At 42.3% G+C, this 17,275-nt stretch overlaps 2 protein-coding genes across 2 annotated transcripts in view; both read left to right on the top strand.

The window, feature by feature from the left end:
- The first annotated feature begins 234 nt into the window (after positions 1-234).
- LOC150060909 (zinc transporter 6-like) lies at positions 235-16,344 on the top strand. The gene is made up of 7 exons (XM_090337581.1): positions 235-259; positions 2,594-2,748; positions 8,179-8,265; positions 8,815-8,899; positions 9,707-9,749; positions 15,275-15,355; positions 16,305-16,344. The coding sequence occupies exons 1-7, from the start codon at positions 235-237 to the stop codon at positions 16,342-16,344; spliced, it is 516 nt and encodes a 171-aa protein (XP_090193707.1).
- The window catches only part of Slc30a6 (solute carrier family 30 member 6), a 15,164-nt gene continuing 13,194 nt past the window's right edge, over positions 15,306-17,275 (top strand). The window contains exons 1-2 of the mRNA XM_090337192.1: positions 15,306-15,355; positions 16,310-16,340. The gene's annotated coding sequence lies outside the window, so the exon portion shown is untranslated. The remainder of the gene's footprint in view (positions 15,356-16,309; positions 16,341-17,275) is intronic.

Genomic DNA, 17,275 nt, shown 5'->3' with positions numbered 1-17,275 from the left:
GAGACAAGTTGGACACCAATAGCTTATGCCTATAACCCTACTCAGGAAGCTGAGAGCTGAGGATCATGTCTGGGCAGGAAGGTCCCTCAGACTTACTGTGGCTCAAGTGGTAGAGTGCTAGCCTTGAGCAAAAGGCACTCAGGGACAGCACATAGGCTCAGAGTTCAAGCCCCTGGACTGGCAAAAAAAAAATAATAATGTAAAGGTCAAATATACCCAGTGAAGTCACACAGGATGCACTTCATTCCTCCAGCCACAAGTAACGTATGTAAAACGTGTTGGGTATTAGTGAGTCACTCTGATAGGGAATAGGGGAACCTTCTCCAAAATCCAGTTTCGCAAATGTCAACCTGGAGTCAATGTTTCAAGCAGATCTTTGTAAGAATAGTCTCTGATCTGGTATTTTGCCTCTATCCTATGAAGTAGTTCAGAGTGGGGAGGAAATCTGCTGGCAGAAATGGGTGTCCAGAGACCAGCTGGGGAGGAGGGTTATCTACAGTGACAGGCAGTGTAGAAAGGAGCGACACTGAAAAATTTTTCATATAGCAAATGATAGAGCTTGATGCAAAAACATGAACAGGAGAATCTGTGGAGTTTCATTTTTTTTTGTTGTTTTGTGCTAGGGCTTGAATTCAGGGCCTGGGCTCTGTCCCTGAACTTTCGTGGTCAAAGCTAGCACTCTACCACTTGAGCCTTGCAAATTTTCCTGCCCAGGCTTGCTTAGCACCACAATCCTCAGATCTCAGCTATCTGAGTAACTAAGATTACATGCATGAGCCATGGGAGACCAGCAATGCGTGTTTTAAAATGATCCATCTTCAGCCTAAAGGGATTTCTGAGCATTAAGCCTAACGATTAGTCTGGACTAGAGTTTCATAGTATGCTTCCCATCTGTTTTCCACAGAATAACCCCTTTAAAAATGGTCCCAAACTTTGGACATCTGGTGTGAAAATACCCATTCAGTAGTATCCATGTTCCACCACATACTACTTTGAGATCTAGAAATTCACCCAAATTTTAACTGAGGATGTTTGAATTGGCTGTATCTGCCTAAAAAAAAATTTCCAGAGACTCACCCTTCAGAAGTTAAAGCTTTTCTAGCCTCCACTATCAATTAGCCACCTATTCTTTGCAGTATTACTTTCTACATGATAGCATGTATTAACGTTTTAAATTTTTTCCTTTTCCCTATTCATCTCTTCCTGACATATACATGTGTACATATATAATACACGTGTATACACACACACACACATATATATGCTGCATTTCCTAACTCCTCTATTCCCCCTCCCTTCACCTCCTAGTGGGTTTGAATTTAAGGGCCCTGGTGCTTGCCTAGGCAGGCAGTCTACCATGTGAGCTTTACTTCCAGCCCTGTTCTGCTGGTTTTGTTGAGAGATGGAGGCTTGCAAACATTTCTACCTGGGCTGGCTTCAAACCTCAGCGTCCCAACTAGGATTACAGTCATCAGCCACCGGTGGCAATACAGGCTTTATGGGATTTTTTTTTCTTTTATCGAAGTTTTTACAATTTATACTGCTTCTATGATGAAGCTGGCTTAATAGGGCCTTTAAAACATCCAGAAGTGGGGCCAGGAGTTTTGCCTAGTGGTTAAAGTGCTTGCCTAGCATCCATAATGACCCCAGTTCGATTCCTCGGTACCACATACATAGAAAAAAGCCAGAAGTTCTGGTGCTGAGGCTCAAGTGGTAGAGTTCTAGCCTTGAGAAAATCCAAGGACAGTGCTCAGGCCCTGAGCTCAAGCCCAGGCAAAAAAAAGAAAAAAAAAGAATGAGCTTTAAAAAACATCCAGAAGTATACCCCAGCATTCCGTTCCATGTCTTTTTTCATTTTGTTTTCCCCCATCACTTAGACCCGGCTGTCCTAAAGTGGACGATTCTCCAGTGTACAGGACCGGATTACAGCTGAGGACTCTTTTTTTTTTTTTTTTTTTGCCAGTCCTGGGCTTGAGCTCAGGGCCTGAGCACTGTCCTTGGACTTTCTCAAGACTAGAGGTCTACCACCTGAGCCTCAGCACCACTTCTGGCTTTTTTCTATGTATGTGGTACCGAGGAATCGAACCCGGGTCTTCATGCATGCTAGGCAAGCACTTTAACCACTAGGCCAAACTCCCAGCCCCAGCTGAGGACTCAACTCCCGTCAGGCACTGGTTTGGGGGGGGGGGGGTCATAGGGCTTAAACTGGGCCTGAACTCTTCAGCTCAAGGCTACAGCCCTACCCTAGAGCCAAACCCCACTTCCCATTTTCTAGAGGTTAACTGAAGATAAGCGTCTCAGGTCCTTTTGTGCCCAGGCTGGCTTTGAACCTTGATCCTCAGATCTCAGTCTCCTGAGTAGCTGGATTACAGGCCTGAGCCACCGTGCCCGCCCGGCCAGGCATCTTTCGTTATGTTTCTTCAGTTAATAAAATGAAGTCACACAAGGTAAGTAAAAACGCTCCAGAAAGGGAAACCTCCCGAATTGCTCCTGGCGACTGGAAACCTCAGCCTTTCAAAGCCGGGACAGCCGCTCCGAGACCGCGAAGTCCACAACCAACGACCGCCTGCGTCTAACAGGCCGCCGTGAAAAGGGGGCGGGGCTCCACGGGCGGGCACGTACTTCCGCTCTCCTCGGGGTCTGGCAGCCAATCAGCTTCTTTCTCCCCTCCCCTTCCGCCCCTGGAAAAAAAAAAAAAACGGGCCCCCAGAGCGTCTTCCGGCGGGAGCTGTGCGGCTCCTTATCATGGTGAGTTGGCTTGGGGGGCTGAGGGTTTGTATCCTGGACGGGTCCTCTTGCCTCTGTCCACCGGAGCATGCAGGTCCTGTAGCTGCCCGCACGAGGGGTCTTCGGGGACCCTCCGGACCCCCGTCGGCCCCGGGGAGAATGTTGTCCTCGGGTCGTTTTCGGTTCTTCTCGCCCCAGGCCCAGCTTTGAGCATCATTTTTTCTTAGTGTAAAAATAAATTGGCCGGGCGCCAGTTCATTGGCTGCTCAGGAGGCTGAGATCGGAGGATCGCGGTTCAAAGCCAGCCCGAGCAGGAAAGCCCGTGAGACGCTTACCCCCGATCACCACAAAAAGCCAGCGGCGGAGCTGTGTGGCTCAGGTGCAGGGCGCCCAGCGATGAGCGCAGAGGCGCAGACCTGAACGACCCAGCTGCGCGGCCGGCGTCGGCGGCTGCCCGGCGGACCCACCACGGAGCGGTGAGGTCAAGAGGGATCAAAGTTAGCAGTAGGGTTGTAAGGCCGACGCCAGGCGCATCGACTTGGATTTATTCAGCGGCCAACAGCTTAATGCAACAACCACTTTCATCAGCACCGGTGTCTTGACAAGGTTCTGGCAGATCTTTATTTCTGTACCCGCTGGTAGAAACTAATGCAAGGTCTCGGTATGTGTGTTAAGGTTGTTGGGATATGGGGTTTCCTGTAAAAAAAAAAAATCGATTAAAGTTTGTTTTATGTCTAACAATCCAATAGTAAATTCTCAGCATTATGTGAAGATGAGAGAGCTGAATGTGATGGTGCTTTTAAGGATGTGGCCAGCTTGGGCTACAGAGTGGAAACCTCTCTGAACAAAAACCAATTGTATCTAATGGTAGGCAGGTAGTTATGGTTTCAGCTGTCAAGGTATTATCTCGTCCTGGAGCCAGTGGCTCTTCCGGTAATCCTACCTTCACTGGAGGCTGAAATGTAAGGTCAGTCCTGGGCAGAAGTTTTCCCTGAAAACTGGAAGTGGATCTGTGGCTTAAATGGTAGAGTGCTAGCCTTGAACAAAAAATAAGGGAAAGTCCCCAAGCTCTGTGTTCAACTCCCAGAAAGAGCAGAAACACAGATTTCTTTGTGCTTTTGGAAACGATCCCAAAGAACTCACAGAAAACCAAGAACTTCGTGGTGGCCTATTTAGGAGAAAGGCATATTTCTGTGTCTTAGTTAACACTAAAAGTTTCTCCAGTGAATCTTATTGGGGCTGGGAGTTTGGCCTAGTGGTAGAGTGATTGCCTAGCATGCATGAAGACCCTAGTTCAATTCCTCAGTACCACATACATAGAAAAAAGCCTGAAGTGGTGCTGAGGCTCAAGTGGTAGAGCTCTAGCCTTGAGAAAGTCCAAGGACAGTGCTCAGACTATGAGCTCAAGCCTAGGAGTGGCAAAAAAAAAAAAAGAAAAGTTCTTATTGTACAATTTTTGCACACAAAACATGGGTCAATGCTAATAAATAGCCCTAAGCTATGTTCTTCAAAGCCATCACCACTGTTTCTAAGATTTGATGTTAGCAATTTCTTGCTTAAGATTTCTCCCCTTCATCATGGTATAACTCCACCCCAACCTCAAGCTAAACTATAGCATGATGTAGTTAAAGAGTCTCCTCCTGACAGCCTGTTTTTCACACACAGACACAATGTCTATCTGTAATCTATGAACTGAACCTTTGTTCCTAATTCACATATGCTGTTCCATCTCCCTAAAGTAGTCCTTTCACCTACTCCCCTGCAAACCTTATGTGTCTTCAATTCTTTTTCAAGAGAGCCTTTTCCCCACCCCAATTTTTTTGTAATACTAAAATCCTAAACTCAAACTACACAGTCAACAAAACAACTAATTTTTTTTGTCACTTTTGGACTTGAACACAGGGCCTGAGCACAATCCTTGGGTTCTCAAGACCAGAGCTCTACCACTTGAGCCACAGTCCTACGCCCAGCTTTTTCTATGTATGTGGTACCGAGGAATCAAACCTGGGTCTCATGCTTGCTATGCAAGCACTCTACCACTAGGCCAAATTCCTAGCCCTAATGTTTTATTTTTATAATATGTAACCCCTCATGAAGAGTGGGGTCATCTAAAAACATTCGTGAAGAATGGGACACTGTGACCCATGCCCATAATCCCACCTACTCAGGAGGCAGAGATCTGAGAGCTAGTCCTGGTATACAAATCAGAGAGACTTATCTCCAGTTAACTAGGAAAAGGCAGAAACAGGAAATGTGACTCAAGGGATATGAAGATGAAGGGAATATAAAGGGTTGAAAACTTATTTGAGTACTTTTATTATCAGTATTATTTGTATCTCATATCCAACTGTATTAGAAGTATGTACTTATCTTCCTGTGTAGATTGTAAACTCATTAAAAACATTCTATTCCCAGACACTTGATTATACAATGCTTGGCCTAGAGGAAAATTTTAAATAAATATCTCTTATAGAATAATAAATGTTTGTGCTTGTAGCAGTAATATGATAAAATACAGTGTGTGTGCATGTGTGTGTCTGGTTGGCTGTTTGGTTGTCTACCTGTTGTTAGGGATTGAACCCAGAGCTTTTTTGGTTGTAGTTGTTTTTGTGCCAATCTTGGGGCTTAAACTTGGCCTGAATGCTGTCCCTGAGTTTTTCTACCCAAGACTAGCACTCTACCAGTTAAGACACAGTTCTACTTCCGTGTGTGTGTGTGTGTGTGTGTGTGTGTGTGTGTGTGTGTGTGTGTGTGTGTATTGTAGCTACTTGGAGATAAGAGTTTTCTGAGGCCGGGAATGTGGCTAATGGAAGAGTGTTTGCATAGCAAAAGAAGCTCAGGGACTGTTCCCAGGCTCTGAGTTCAATCCCCAGGACTAGAAAATGTAAAGCCAGCCTAGCCATTACCACTAGTGAAATTACTGAGAACTTACACTGTGTCCTGGCAGGATGAAAATGCCCCTATCGTTACATACAGCAAACCCTCAAAAGCATTAGGTTGGTATTTGCTCGCACCCTCTTTGCAAAAGTAAATTTTGCCTTGCTGAGAGAGAAAAAAAAAAGGCACTAGATCTAGAAAAACTTCATGTAAGACGTGACACAGGAACTGCAGTGGTGGCTCACACCTAGAATCCTAGCTACTGAGGAGGCTGAGACCTGAGGACCACAGTTCAAAGCCAGACTAGGCAGGAAAGTCTGTGCAACTCTTATCTCCAATTAATTAATCACAGAAAAAGCCAGAAGTGGTGCTGCAGCTCAAGTGGTAGAGTGCTAGTTTTGCAAAAGGAGCTTAGGGACAGTGCCCAGACCCTGAGTTTAAGGTGCAGGACTGGAAAAAAGAAAGCGGTGGCACATGAAATTGTACTATGAGGAAGCAGGCATCTGTGGGAGAGCTTGGGTTAGAAAAGTCTGGTTTCACCATGAGATAAGCTGTATTTAAAGATTTCTATCTGGAATAAGAGATAGCTAGGAAGAAATTGAGAAAGTTGTTGTAAGGTTGGAATTTAGATTGGGAAATGTGGAGCTTGTCCTGATAATGATGGAGAGTCATTAGTCAATTCAGCTTGTGTTCCTTGTGGAATTTGATCAGTGTGGAGCAGGAACTCTTTATTTTTTTTTGGGGGGGGGGGGGTTGTCCTAGGGCTTGAACTCAGAGCTTGAACATTGTCCTTGGACTTTCTCAAGGCTAGAGCGCTACCACTTGAACCAAAGCACCACTTCCAGCTTTTTCTATATATGTAATACAGGTCTTTGTGCATGCTAGGAAGCACTCTACCACTAGGCCAAACTCCCAGCCCCAGGAATTCTATTTTTAAAGAAGCCTTGCTGAGCCAGGCACCAGTGGCCCAAGTCTGTAATTCTAACTACTCCAGAGACTCAGGATTGTGGTTCAAAGCCAGTCCAGCCGGGAAAGTCTGAGACCTTTATCTCCAATTAACCACCAGAAAGCTGTGAGTGAAGCTGTGGTTTAAAGGGGTAAAGTGCTAGCCTTAGCAATACAGAGACAGCAACCCAATGCCCGAGCTCAAGCCTCAAGACAGAAACCTGAGTGTGTGCACACAAAGAGTTAATTATTTTATTCCTTTTTATTGTGAAATATTTCAAACATACACAAAAGTATACATCACTGAGCATCAACAGTTTAACATTTTCTTACACCACAGTGTAATAGTTAACATTTTCTTACATCACATCTTGCCCTTTTTTGCCTTTTTTTTCTTTTTTGGTCCAGTGCTGGGCTTAAGCCACAGTTCCAGCTTTTTTTACCCTTGTATGTGGTACTCAGGAATCGAACCCAGGTCTTTGTGCATGCCAGGCAAGTACTCAATTTTTTTTTTTTTTGCCAGTCCTGGGCTTGAGCTCAGGGCCTGAGCACTGTCCTTGGATTTTCTCAAAGCTAGAGCTCTACCACTTGAGCCTCAGCTTTTTTCTATGTACGTGGTATCGAGGAGTTGAACCCAGGTCTTCGTGCATGCTAGGCAAGCACTCTACCACTAGGCCAAACTCCTGGCCCGAGGCAAGTACTCTAACACTAGGCCAAACTCCTGGCCTCCTTAGACTTTCTCAAGGCTAGCTCTACCACTTGAGCCACAACACCACTTCCAGCTTTTTCTATGTATGAGGCACCAAGGAATTGAACAGGGCTTCCTGCATGCTAGGCATGCACTCTACCATTAGGACAAACTCCCAGGCTCAGAGTATATATTGTTTTTTGTTTTGGTTTGGTTTGGTTTGGTTGTGAGGCTTGAACTCTGGGCTTGGGCATAGTCCCTGAGCTCTTCAGCTCAAGGCTTCTTCTTCTCTACCCCTTGAGCCACAGCACCACTTTTGGTTTTCTAGTGGTTAATTGGAGATAATAGCCTCTCAGTCTTTAGTGATCTCAGCCTTCTGAGTAGCTAGGATTATAGGTGTGAGCCACTGCACCTGGCTAGAGTATACATTCTTATAAGCATGAAATGTTCTTTAACAATATAGAAAAACCAGGTCTTCACTTGAATCAGGAAGTTTTCCACATTAGTAACCCAGTTCCAAGACATTGTGACTTTAGTATTTCAGCCTAATTGGTTAACTACACTGAGACGGGGTGCTTGTAATACATAAAGCACTCAGTAATTTATTTATTTTTGTCAGTTGTTGAACTTAACTCTGGGCCTGGGCACTGTCCCTGAGTTCTTCAGCTCAAGTTTACCCCTCTATCCCTTGAGCCACAGTGCCACTTCCTATTTTTCTCTGGTTAAATGGAGATAAGTGTTTCACGGACTTTTGAGACTTCTGTGTGCTCCAGCTGGCTTTGAACTTTGATCCTTAGATCTCAGCCTCCTGAGTAGCTAGGATTACAGGCCTAAGCCAACACTCCTAGCTAAATAAAAATTTTTGTTAATACTGTGTCTATTCAAAGATCAATGGAATATTAGTTACATGTTAATTTGTATACTTTTTATTTATTTTAAAGGGGACAATTCATCTGTTTCGAAAACCACAAAGATCCTTTCTTGGAAAGTTATTAGAGGAATTTAGACTTGTAGCAGCTGACCGAAGGGTAAGTCATTTCTTAACTTCAGCTTAATTATTGCACAAATTTTAGAAATCACTCATTTCTACCACTCTTGAGTTTTATGTGTTGGGTTAGTATTTGTTAATATGCGTGTGTGTGTGTGTGTGTGTGTGTGTGTGTGTGTGTATTTACTTCTTTATTTTGCTAGTTCTGGGTCTTGAACTCAGGGCCTGGGCACTGTCCCTAAGCTTTTGCTCAAGGCTATCACTCTACCACTTGAACCCAGCGCCACCTCCAGCCTTTTCTGTGTATGTGGTACCGAGGAATCGAACCCAGTGAGCTCCCCCAAAACAGCAACATCGGGCCAAGATTTGGCCTAGTGGTAGACTGCTTGCCTGGCATGCACGAAGACCGGGGTTCAGTTCCTCGGTACCACATACACAGAAAAAAGCTGGAAGTGGTGCTGTGGCTCAGGTTGCCAGCTCTACCTGCCCAGGACTGGAAAAACAAAAGACAACAAAAAAAACCCAACATCTATAGACCCATTGCAATGTATTAGCACTGTGCAAATAATAATGTTTCTCTTTTTTACAGTCCTGGAAGATACTGTTGTTTGGTTCCATAAACTTGATATGCACTGGCTTCCTGCTTACGTGGTGCAGTTCTACTAATAGTATAGGTATGTCACCATTTGTACTTGTATGTAGTTGCCTTTTTATATTTTTTAAAATAAAGCTATATTTTTCTTTACTTTGAACATAGTTTGAAATATGAATAACCCAAATTCTTCAAGCAAGAGATAGTAGAGGCAGACAGAGACCACAGGGCTATATGCACTTGCTGCTTCATTTTCCCTGAATTAGATTCTAAAGTGAACATTTTTTGTTTACTTGAAACTGTTTTAGGGTAATGGATAATTTCTGGTATGTGCAAGTTAGTTGTTTAGCTATATTTTCTTTTTTCTTTTTTGCCAGTCCTGGGCTTGGGCTCAGGGCCTGAGCGCTGTCCTTGGACTTTCTCAAGGCTAGAGCTCTACCACTTGAGCCTCAGCACCACTTTCGGCTTTTGTGTATGTATGTGGTACCAAGGAATCGAACCTGGGTCTTCGTGCATGCTAGGCAAGCACTTTAACCATTAGGCCAAACTCCCGGCCGTTTAGCTATATTTTCTTAAGAATGGATTAAGAGCTAGTGCCAGGAGATCACATCTGCAATACTGCCTAATCAGGGGCTGAACTATGAGGATCAAAGTTTACAGCAAGCAAGAGCAGAAAACTCCATGAGACTCTCATCTCCAGTTAACTACCAATAAACTGGAGGTAGAGCTGTGACTCAAAGTGGGAGAACACTAATCTTGGGCACAAAAGCTCAGGCGCAGTACTCAGGCCCTGACACACACCAAGGAGGGAAGGAAGGAGGCAAGGAAGGAAAAAAGAATGAGGAAAGGATTGAGTAACATTTTAATCAACCTTTCTGTTGTTTTGCAGCTTTAACTGCCTATACTTACCTCACCATTTTCGATCTTTTTAGGTAAGTTGTTTTTTTTTTTAAATCTCCTGATTTAGAACTAATAAAGACCTTGATTCACTCAAAGTAATTTGTTAAGCAAGTAACAATGTTAAGACTTGCATACAAATAACAGTTTAAAACATGAGAAAAATTTACTTTGCAACAGAAAAGATAAACATTTAGACACAAACCTAAGATTTATGCATGCTGTGTGATGTTGTTGTAAGGAAACTCAGTTGTGAGAAACAGAAGCCACCACTTAAAAGGCCAGATTATGAGTCTTTATTGGAGAACCAGAGGACTGTTGGTGGACTCATATCTCAAAGACCAGCAGCTCTACATGCAGCTAGCATAAGTCTTACATAGGCCAAAACCACACAAAGTGTATGAAATCAAACCCCAAAAAAGTGTTTTTATTTATTATTTGTTTTGTATTTATATAGTGTCAAGGAATCAAAACCAGGGCCTCATGCATGCTAGGCAAGTGGCCTACCACTAAGCCAGATTCCTTGCTCCCAAAAAAGTGGTTACATAAGCAAAGCAAACCAGGTGAGAACACTTAAATCTAATAAAAAGCAAATTATCTAGGAAAACAATTAGGGAATCAAGAGTAAATTATCAAGGGAACCCTAGACCCAGTCTCCTTACTTCAATAAAAACTGCAAAAATTATTCTAAGGAACAAAAAAAGAAAGCCAAGTACTGGTGGCTCACATCTGTAATCCTAGCTATACAGGAAGCTGAGATCTGAGGATTGCAGTTCAAAGCCAGCCTGGTCATGGATGTCTGTGAGTCTCTTATCTCCAATTAACCACCTGAAAACGGGAAGTGGTGCTGTGACTCAAGTGGTAGAGTGATATGTAGCTCTATAATATATATTGGCAAAACTGGGGCTTAAACTCAGGGTCTTGTGTTTACTGGACAGACACTGTCAGATGAGCCACATCTTGCAGCTATAGTGTGTGTGTGTGTGTGTGTGTGTGTATGTGTGAATCTATGTTTTAATTTAACATGTTAATAGGTATCCATGTTTAAATGTATTGTATATGATAAAATATGTTACTATTGTTACTATTTTCCATCTTTTCTGTTCTCAGGACAACTGTATAGAAAGTATGGTATTAGGTTTTATTTAACTGACTTGAATTAGTAATAATTCATCAACTTCATAACATGGTGAATTTTTTTTTTTTTTTTTGCCAGTCCTGGGCTTGAGCTCAGGGCCTGAGCACTGTCCTTGGACTTTCTCAAGGCTAGAGCTCTACCACTTGAGCCTCAGCACCACTTCTGGCTTTTTTCTATGTATGTGGTACCGAGGAATCGAACCCGGGTCTTCATGCATGCTAGGCAAGCACTTTAACCACTAGGCCAAACTCCTGGCCCAACATGGTGAATTTTTAACATAACTGTGAATTCTTACTTTATCATCCGTGTATACCATGTATTAGGATGATCATTGTGACTAGATTGTAAATTAGTAGAATAATCTGTTAACACTGATAACTTTTAGCAATTTAGGAGTTCTGAAACCTTGATGTGTCTTTGACTGTTCTCTTCTAGCTCTCATTCTAATGCTGGTTCTTTTTTATTTTCCTTACTTAGTTTAATAACATGTTTAATAAGCTACTGGGTAATGATGAAGAAACCTAGCCCTGTCTATTCATTTGGGTAAGTTCAAATTAGTTTATTTTCTATTGACTTAGGGTTGTTAAAATAATAGGTGGCTCAGAGCATGGCCTAGTATTACAGTGCTTGCCTAACATGCACAAAGTCCTATGCTCAATTCATTGGTACCACATACACTTCTAGCAAAAGCTAGAAGTAGTGCTGTGGCTCAAGTGGTAGAACAATTACCTTGAGAAAAGCCCAAGGACAGTGCCCAGGCCCAGTACTCCGGAGGCTGACATCTAAACATTTGAAGCCAGTTTGGGCAAGAAATTCTGAAAGACTTCTTTTTTTTTTTTGCCAGTCCTGAGCCTTCAACTCAGGGCCTGAGCACTGTCCTTGGGCTTTCTCAAGGGTAGAATTCTACCACTTGAGCCACAGCTTCATTTCTGGCTTTTTTCTATGTGTGTGGTACCAAGGAATCAAACCCGGGTCTTCGTGCACGCTAGGCAGGCGCTCTACCACTACGCTAAACTCCTGGCCCTGAGAGACTCTTTTTTGTTTGTTTGTTTTGTTTTTTTGCTGGTCTCAGGGCTTGAACTCAGTATGTGGGCACTGTTCCTGGCTAGCGCCACTGCACTACTTCTGGTTTTTGAGTGGTTAATTGGAGATAAGAGTCTCACAGGGACTTTTCTGCCAGGGCTGGCTTTGAATTGATCCTTAGCTCTAAGCCTCCTAAGTAGCTAGGATTACAGCGTGAGCCACTGCTACCTGCTCTGATAGTGGTAATTTCTAATTAGGGCCATGACTAGGTCCTGAGAAATTATGCTGAATAAAGAAATTTTTTTCTTTCCTGTCAGTACTGGGGCTTGAAGCCAGAGCCTGAGCTCTGTCCCTTGGCTTTTTTGCTCAAGGTTGGTGCTTTGTGCACAAGTGGTGGTAACTTGAGCCATAGTTCCACTTCTGGCTTTTTGATAGTTCATTGGAAATAAGAGTCAAGGAGGGCCAGGAGTTTGGCCTAGTGGTAGAGTGCTTGCCTAGCATGCACAAAGACCTGGGTTCTATTCCTCAGCACCACATACATAGAAAAAGTTGAAAGTAGTATTGTGGCTCAAGGGTAGAGTTCTAGCCTTGAGAAAAGTCCAAGGACAGTGCTCAAGCCCTGAGTTCAAGCCCCACAACTGGCAAACAAACAAAAAAATGTGCACAAGAGTCAAGGAGACTTTTTTGCCCTGGCTGCCTTTGTACCATGTACCTCAGATCTCAGCCTCCTGACTGGCAAAAATTAAAAGTATAAACCACCAGTTGTCTGGGTGATATTCTTTTTTTTTTTATTAAAGAATTTATTAACATTGATTTTTACATCATATTTCAAATCTCATGCTTAACAAACAAGTATTCAAGAAGGGAATCTCTATATGCAATTACTGGCACTTAGATTTTAGAACGTAATTAAAATTAAGCTGAGGGTTTGTCATATATATGTATTAATCTATATAATAAAACATTATGTCTATAGAGTATATAGCCCATCATAGATTTTTTTTTTTTTTGCCAGTCCTGGGCTTGAGCTCAGGGCCTGAGCACTGCCCTTGGATTTTTCTGAAGGCTAGAACTCTACCACTTGAGCCTCAGCACCACTTCTGGCTTTTTTCTAAGTATGTCGTACCAAGAAATCGAACCCAGGTCTTTGCTAGGCAAGCAATCTCCCGCTAGGCCAAAGTCCCGGCCCCCATCATAGATTTTTATGTCTATGTAATTATGTTTATATCTCCAAGACCGTGTCCATAACTTTGGGTACCCGAATATTGAATCATTGCTCTTGTACTGTTGGATTTAATATCCACATATCAAGGAGACCATGAGCCTTTTTTGTTCCTTTGGTCTGGACTTGTCTCACTCAACATGATTGGCTCTAATTTAATCCAGTGAATACCATTATTTTATCTTGTCTGTTGGCTATGTAGAATTCCATTATATATACACAACATTTTTTGTATTCATTCATCTGCAGTAGGGCATCTGGCTTGGCTATTGTGAATAGTGCAGAGATGAACATGGCTAAGCAGATGTCCTTATCATATCCTGGGTTATGATGTTTAGGGTAGATGCCCAGAAGTGGTATGGTGGGATCATAGGGAAGGTCTATTTTCAGTTCTTTAAGAAACCTCCAAACTGCTTTCCAGAGTAGCTGAACTAGTTTACATTCCCACCAGCAGTGTAGTAGGATTCCTTTTTCTCCACAACCCACCAGTGTTTGTCATTGTCTGAGTTCAGAATATTGGCCATTCTAATTGGAGTAAGGTAGTAGCTTAGGGTTGTTTTTATTTGCATTTCCTTTATGATCATGGATGATGAGCATTTTCTCACGTTTTTCTGCCATTTTAACCTCTTCTTTTGATGAGTCTCTCTTTGGTTCCCTTGCCCATTTAGTGATTGGTTCGTTGGGTTTGGGGGAGGGGGGAGATTAGTTTCTTGAGTTCCCTGTAGATACTGGATATTAAACATTTGTCTCATGTATTGTTGGTAAATATCTTTTCCCAGTTGGTTGGCTGTCTTTCTTCTTTAGTAGCTATGCTTTTATCTATGCAGAAACTTTATTTTTAGGAAGTCCCATTTATCGAGTCTCACCAATCTGTTGTGACCCTGAGATTCTGTTCAGGAAGTTTTTGCCTGTGCCTATGAGTTCCAGTGTTTCTCCAACTCTATCGTGTAACAGTTTCAAGGTTTCCAGTCTGATACTGAGGTCTTAGATCCATTTTGAGGTAATGCTTGTGCATGGCAATAGGCTGGGATTAATTTTTAGTTTTCTGCATGTGACTGCCCAGTTTTGCCAGCACCAATCATTGAATAAGCTGTGTTTGTTCCACTGTATATCTTTGGCTCCTTTGTCGAATACAAGTTGACTATAGGTATGTGGTTCTATTTCTGGGTCTTCTATTCTGTTCCATTAATCTTCTGGTCTATTTTTGTGCCAATACCATGCTGTTTTTGTTATTGTGGCTCTGTAGTAGAGTTTGAAGTCTGGTAATGTAATACCACCTGCATTACTCTTTTTGCCTACAATTGTTTTAGCTATTCTAGGTCTTTTGTTGTTCCATATGAACCTTTAGATTATACCTTCTATGTCAGTAAAGAATGTCTTTGGAATTTTGATGGGGATTGCATTGAATTTGTGTATCAATTTTGGCAGTAAGGCCATTTTTACTATGCTGGTTCTTCTTACCCATGAGTAGGGAATGTCTTTCCATTTCCTGGTATCCTCTTTAATTTCTTTCATAGGCTTTTATAGTTTTCATTAAATAATTCCTTTACATCTTTGGTTAAGTTAATTCCTAAATATTTTATTCTTTTGGAGGCCATTGCAAATGGGATCATTTTCTTGATTTCTCCTTTTGTTTGCATATTATTGGCATACAAAAGGGCTACTGACTTTTGTAGGTTGATTTTGTATCCTGCCACTTTGTACCAAGTACCTCAGATCTCAGCCTCTTGACAGGAAGAATTATAAGTATAAACCACCAGTTGTCTGGGTGATATTCCTTTTAAATTTTCTTTTCTTGTGTGCTGTACTGGGGTCTGAAGTGGGCCCTGTCCTGAGCTCAGTTAAACCACAGCTCCACTTCTGGCTTTTTGGTAAATAATTAGTGATAAGAGCCTCACAGACTTTTTTGGCTGGCTTCAAATCTTGATTCTGATATCTTAGCCTCCTGAGTGGCTAAGATTACAGGTGTGAGCCACTTGGGCCTGGCTCATATATTTTCTGTTTTAATTGTGTGTTGTTCTCTTAGAAATTCTGTAGTCTATCACGATAGTATTTGGCTTATAGTGGACTCCATGTTGATCTCTTAAGTGAGTGAATAAATAAAGCAAACATATTGTAGAGAGACTGGTCTGTGGATTGAAGGAGTTTTGGTGATCTAATTGATTTTCTTATTTCAGGTTTGAAAGATTAGAAGTCCTGGCTGTATTTGCCTCCACTGTCCTGGCACAACTGGGCGCTCTCTTTGTATTAAAAGAAAGGTACATTTGTACATATTATTTCAAATTCCACTCTGACACTTTAGGGACACATCTGGTTTGAAATCTGTGCAAATTAAGATGGAAAGTGTTGGAGTTTGCTTTTTAGTTGTTGTTTTGTTTGTTTTTGTCAGTCTTGGGCTTGCATTCTAGGCCTGGGCACTGTTTCTGAGCTCTTCAGCTCAAGTCTATTGCCCTACCCCTTTAGCCAAGCACCACTTCTCCTTTTCTAGTGATTAATTGGAGTCTCACAGACTTTGAACCTGAATCCTCAGATCTCAGCCTCCTGAGTAGCTAGGATTATAGGTGTGAGCCACCATGCCCAGGTACTGGTGGAGTTTTTTTGTGTGTGTTTTGGTGGGGTTTTTTTTTGCCAGTTGTGGGGCTTGAACTCAGGCCTGAGCACTGTCCTTGGACTCTTCTCAAGGCTCGAGCTCTACCCTTGAGCCACAGCACCAACCCAACTTTTTTCCTATGTATGTGGTACCAAGGAATTGAACCAAGGTCTTCGTGCATGCTAGACAAGCACTCTACCACTAGGCCAAATTCCCAGCCCTACTGGTGGAGTTTTGATAGTGACTTTTCTTGTTTCAGACTCTTTTTTTTTTTTGCCAGTCATGGGGCTTGAGCTCAGAGCCTGAGCACTGTCCTTAGACTTTCTCAAGGCTAGAGCTCTACCACTTGAGCCTCAGCACCACTTCTGGCTTTTTCTATGTATATGGTACCAAGGAATCGAACCTGGGTCTTCATGAATGCTAGGCAAGCACTATACCACTAAGCCAAATTCCCCGCCCTCAGACCTTTTTTTGTTTTTTCATTTCTTTTTCTTTCTTGATGTTATTAAATTCAGTCAGGTGCATTAGATGAAAGATAGACATGTGTTAATAGATTTAATACATATTTCAGTTTTATAAGTTATTAGACTTATTTAATGTATTTTTCTTTCTTTTAGTGCAGAACGCTTTTTGGAGCAGCCTGAGATACACACGTAAGACTTCATTTTATTAATACTAATTTTTTTTAGTGTTGAAGATTAAACCCAGGGCATTATGCATTCTAGGCCAGAGTTATACAACTGAGATACCCTCCTAGCCTAAGATATGTATTTATTTACATATGTGTGTATTTGTACACATCATGTGTATACTCGGGGCCTGGGTGCTGTCTTTGAGCTTTTTTGCACAAGGCTAGGGCTCTATCACTTGAGTCACAGCTCCACTTCTGGCTTTTTTCTCGTTAATGGGAGATAAAAGTCTTGGACTTTCTTGCCCAGCTGTCTTCGAACACTAGTCCTCAGATCTCAGTCTCTGAAGACACTGGACTCATAGGCATGAACAATCAGTGCCAGATTTGTTAATGTTATTAGTTATAATTTTTTTTTTTTTTTTTGCCAGTCCTGGACTTGAGCTCATGGCCTAAGCACTGTCCTTGGACTTTCTCAAGGCTAGAGCTCTATCACTTGAGCCTCAGCAACACTTCTGGCTTTTTTCCATGTATGTGGTACCGAGGAATTGAACCCGGGTCTTTGTGCATGCTAGGCAAGCACTTAACCACTAGGCCAAAATCCTGGCCCCAATGATTTTTTTTTACAGTCATGGGGCTTGAACTCTGGGCCTGGGCACTGTTCTTGAGCTACTTCCCCACTTTTCTAGTGATTAACTATAGATAAGAGTTTCACGTTCTTTAATACCTGGGCTGGCTTTGGACCTCGATCCTCAGATCTCAGCCTCCTGAGTAGCTAGGCTTACAGTTGTGAGCCACTGTACCTGGCAGACATTATTTTGGATATAACATATTATTTATTGCTACGAACAAATCTAGAAGGTAGAGATTTAGTTTGGAGGAAGATCACCTGCTTAGAAAATCCAAAACCCTAAGTTGGATCCTCATTACCTAAAAAAGAAAGAATAGAAACCCAAAGAT

The sequence above is a fragment of the Megascapheus bottae genome, chromosome 7 (assembly GCF_031878675.1).
Source record: "Megascapheus bottae isolate mThoBot1 chromosome 7, mThoBot2.hap1, whole genome shotgun sequence".
NCBI lineage: Eukaryota > Metazoa > Chordata > Mammalia > Rodentia > Geomyidae > Megascapheus > Megascapheus bottae.
Note: the sequence above shows the minus strand (reverse complement) of the source record. Positions and strands in the feature narration are given on the sequence as shown.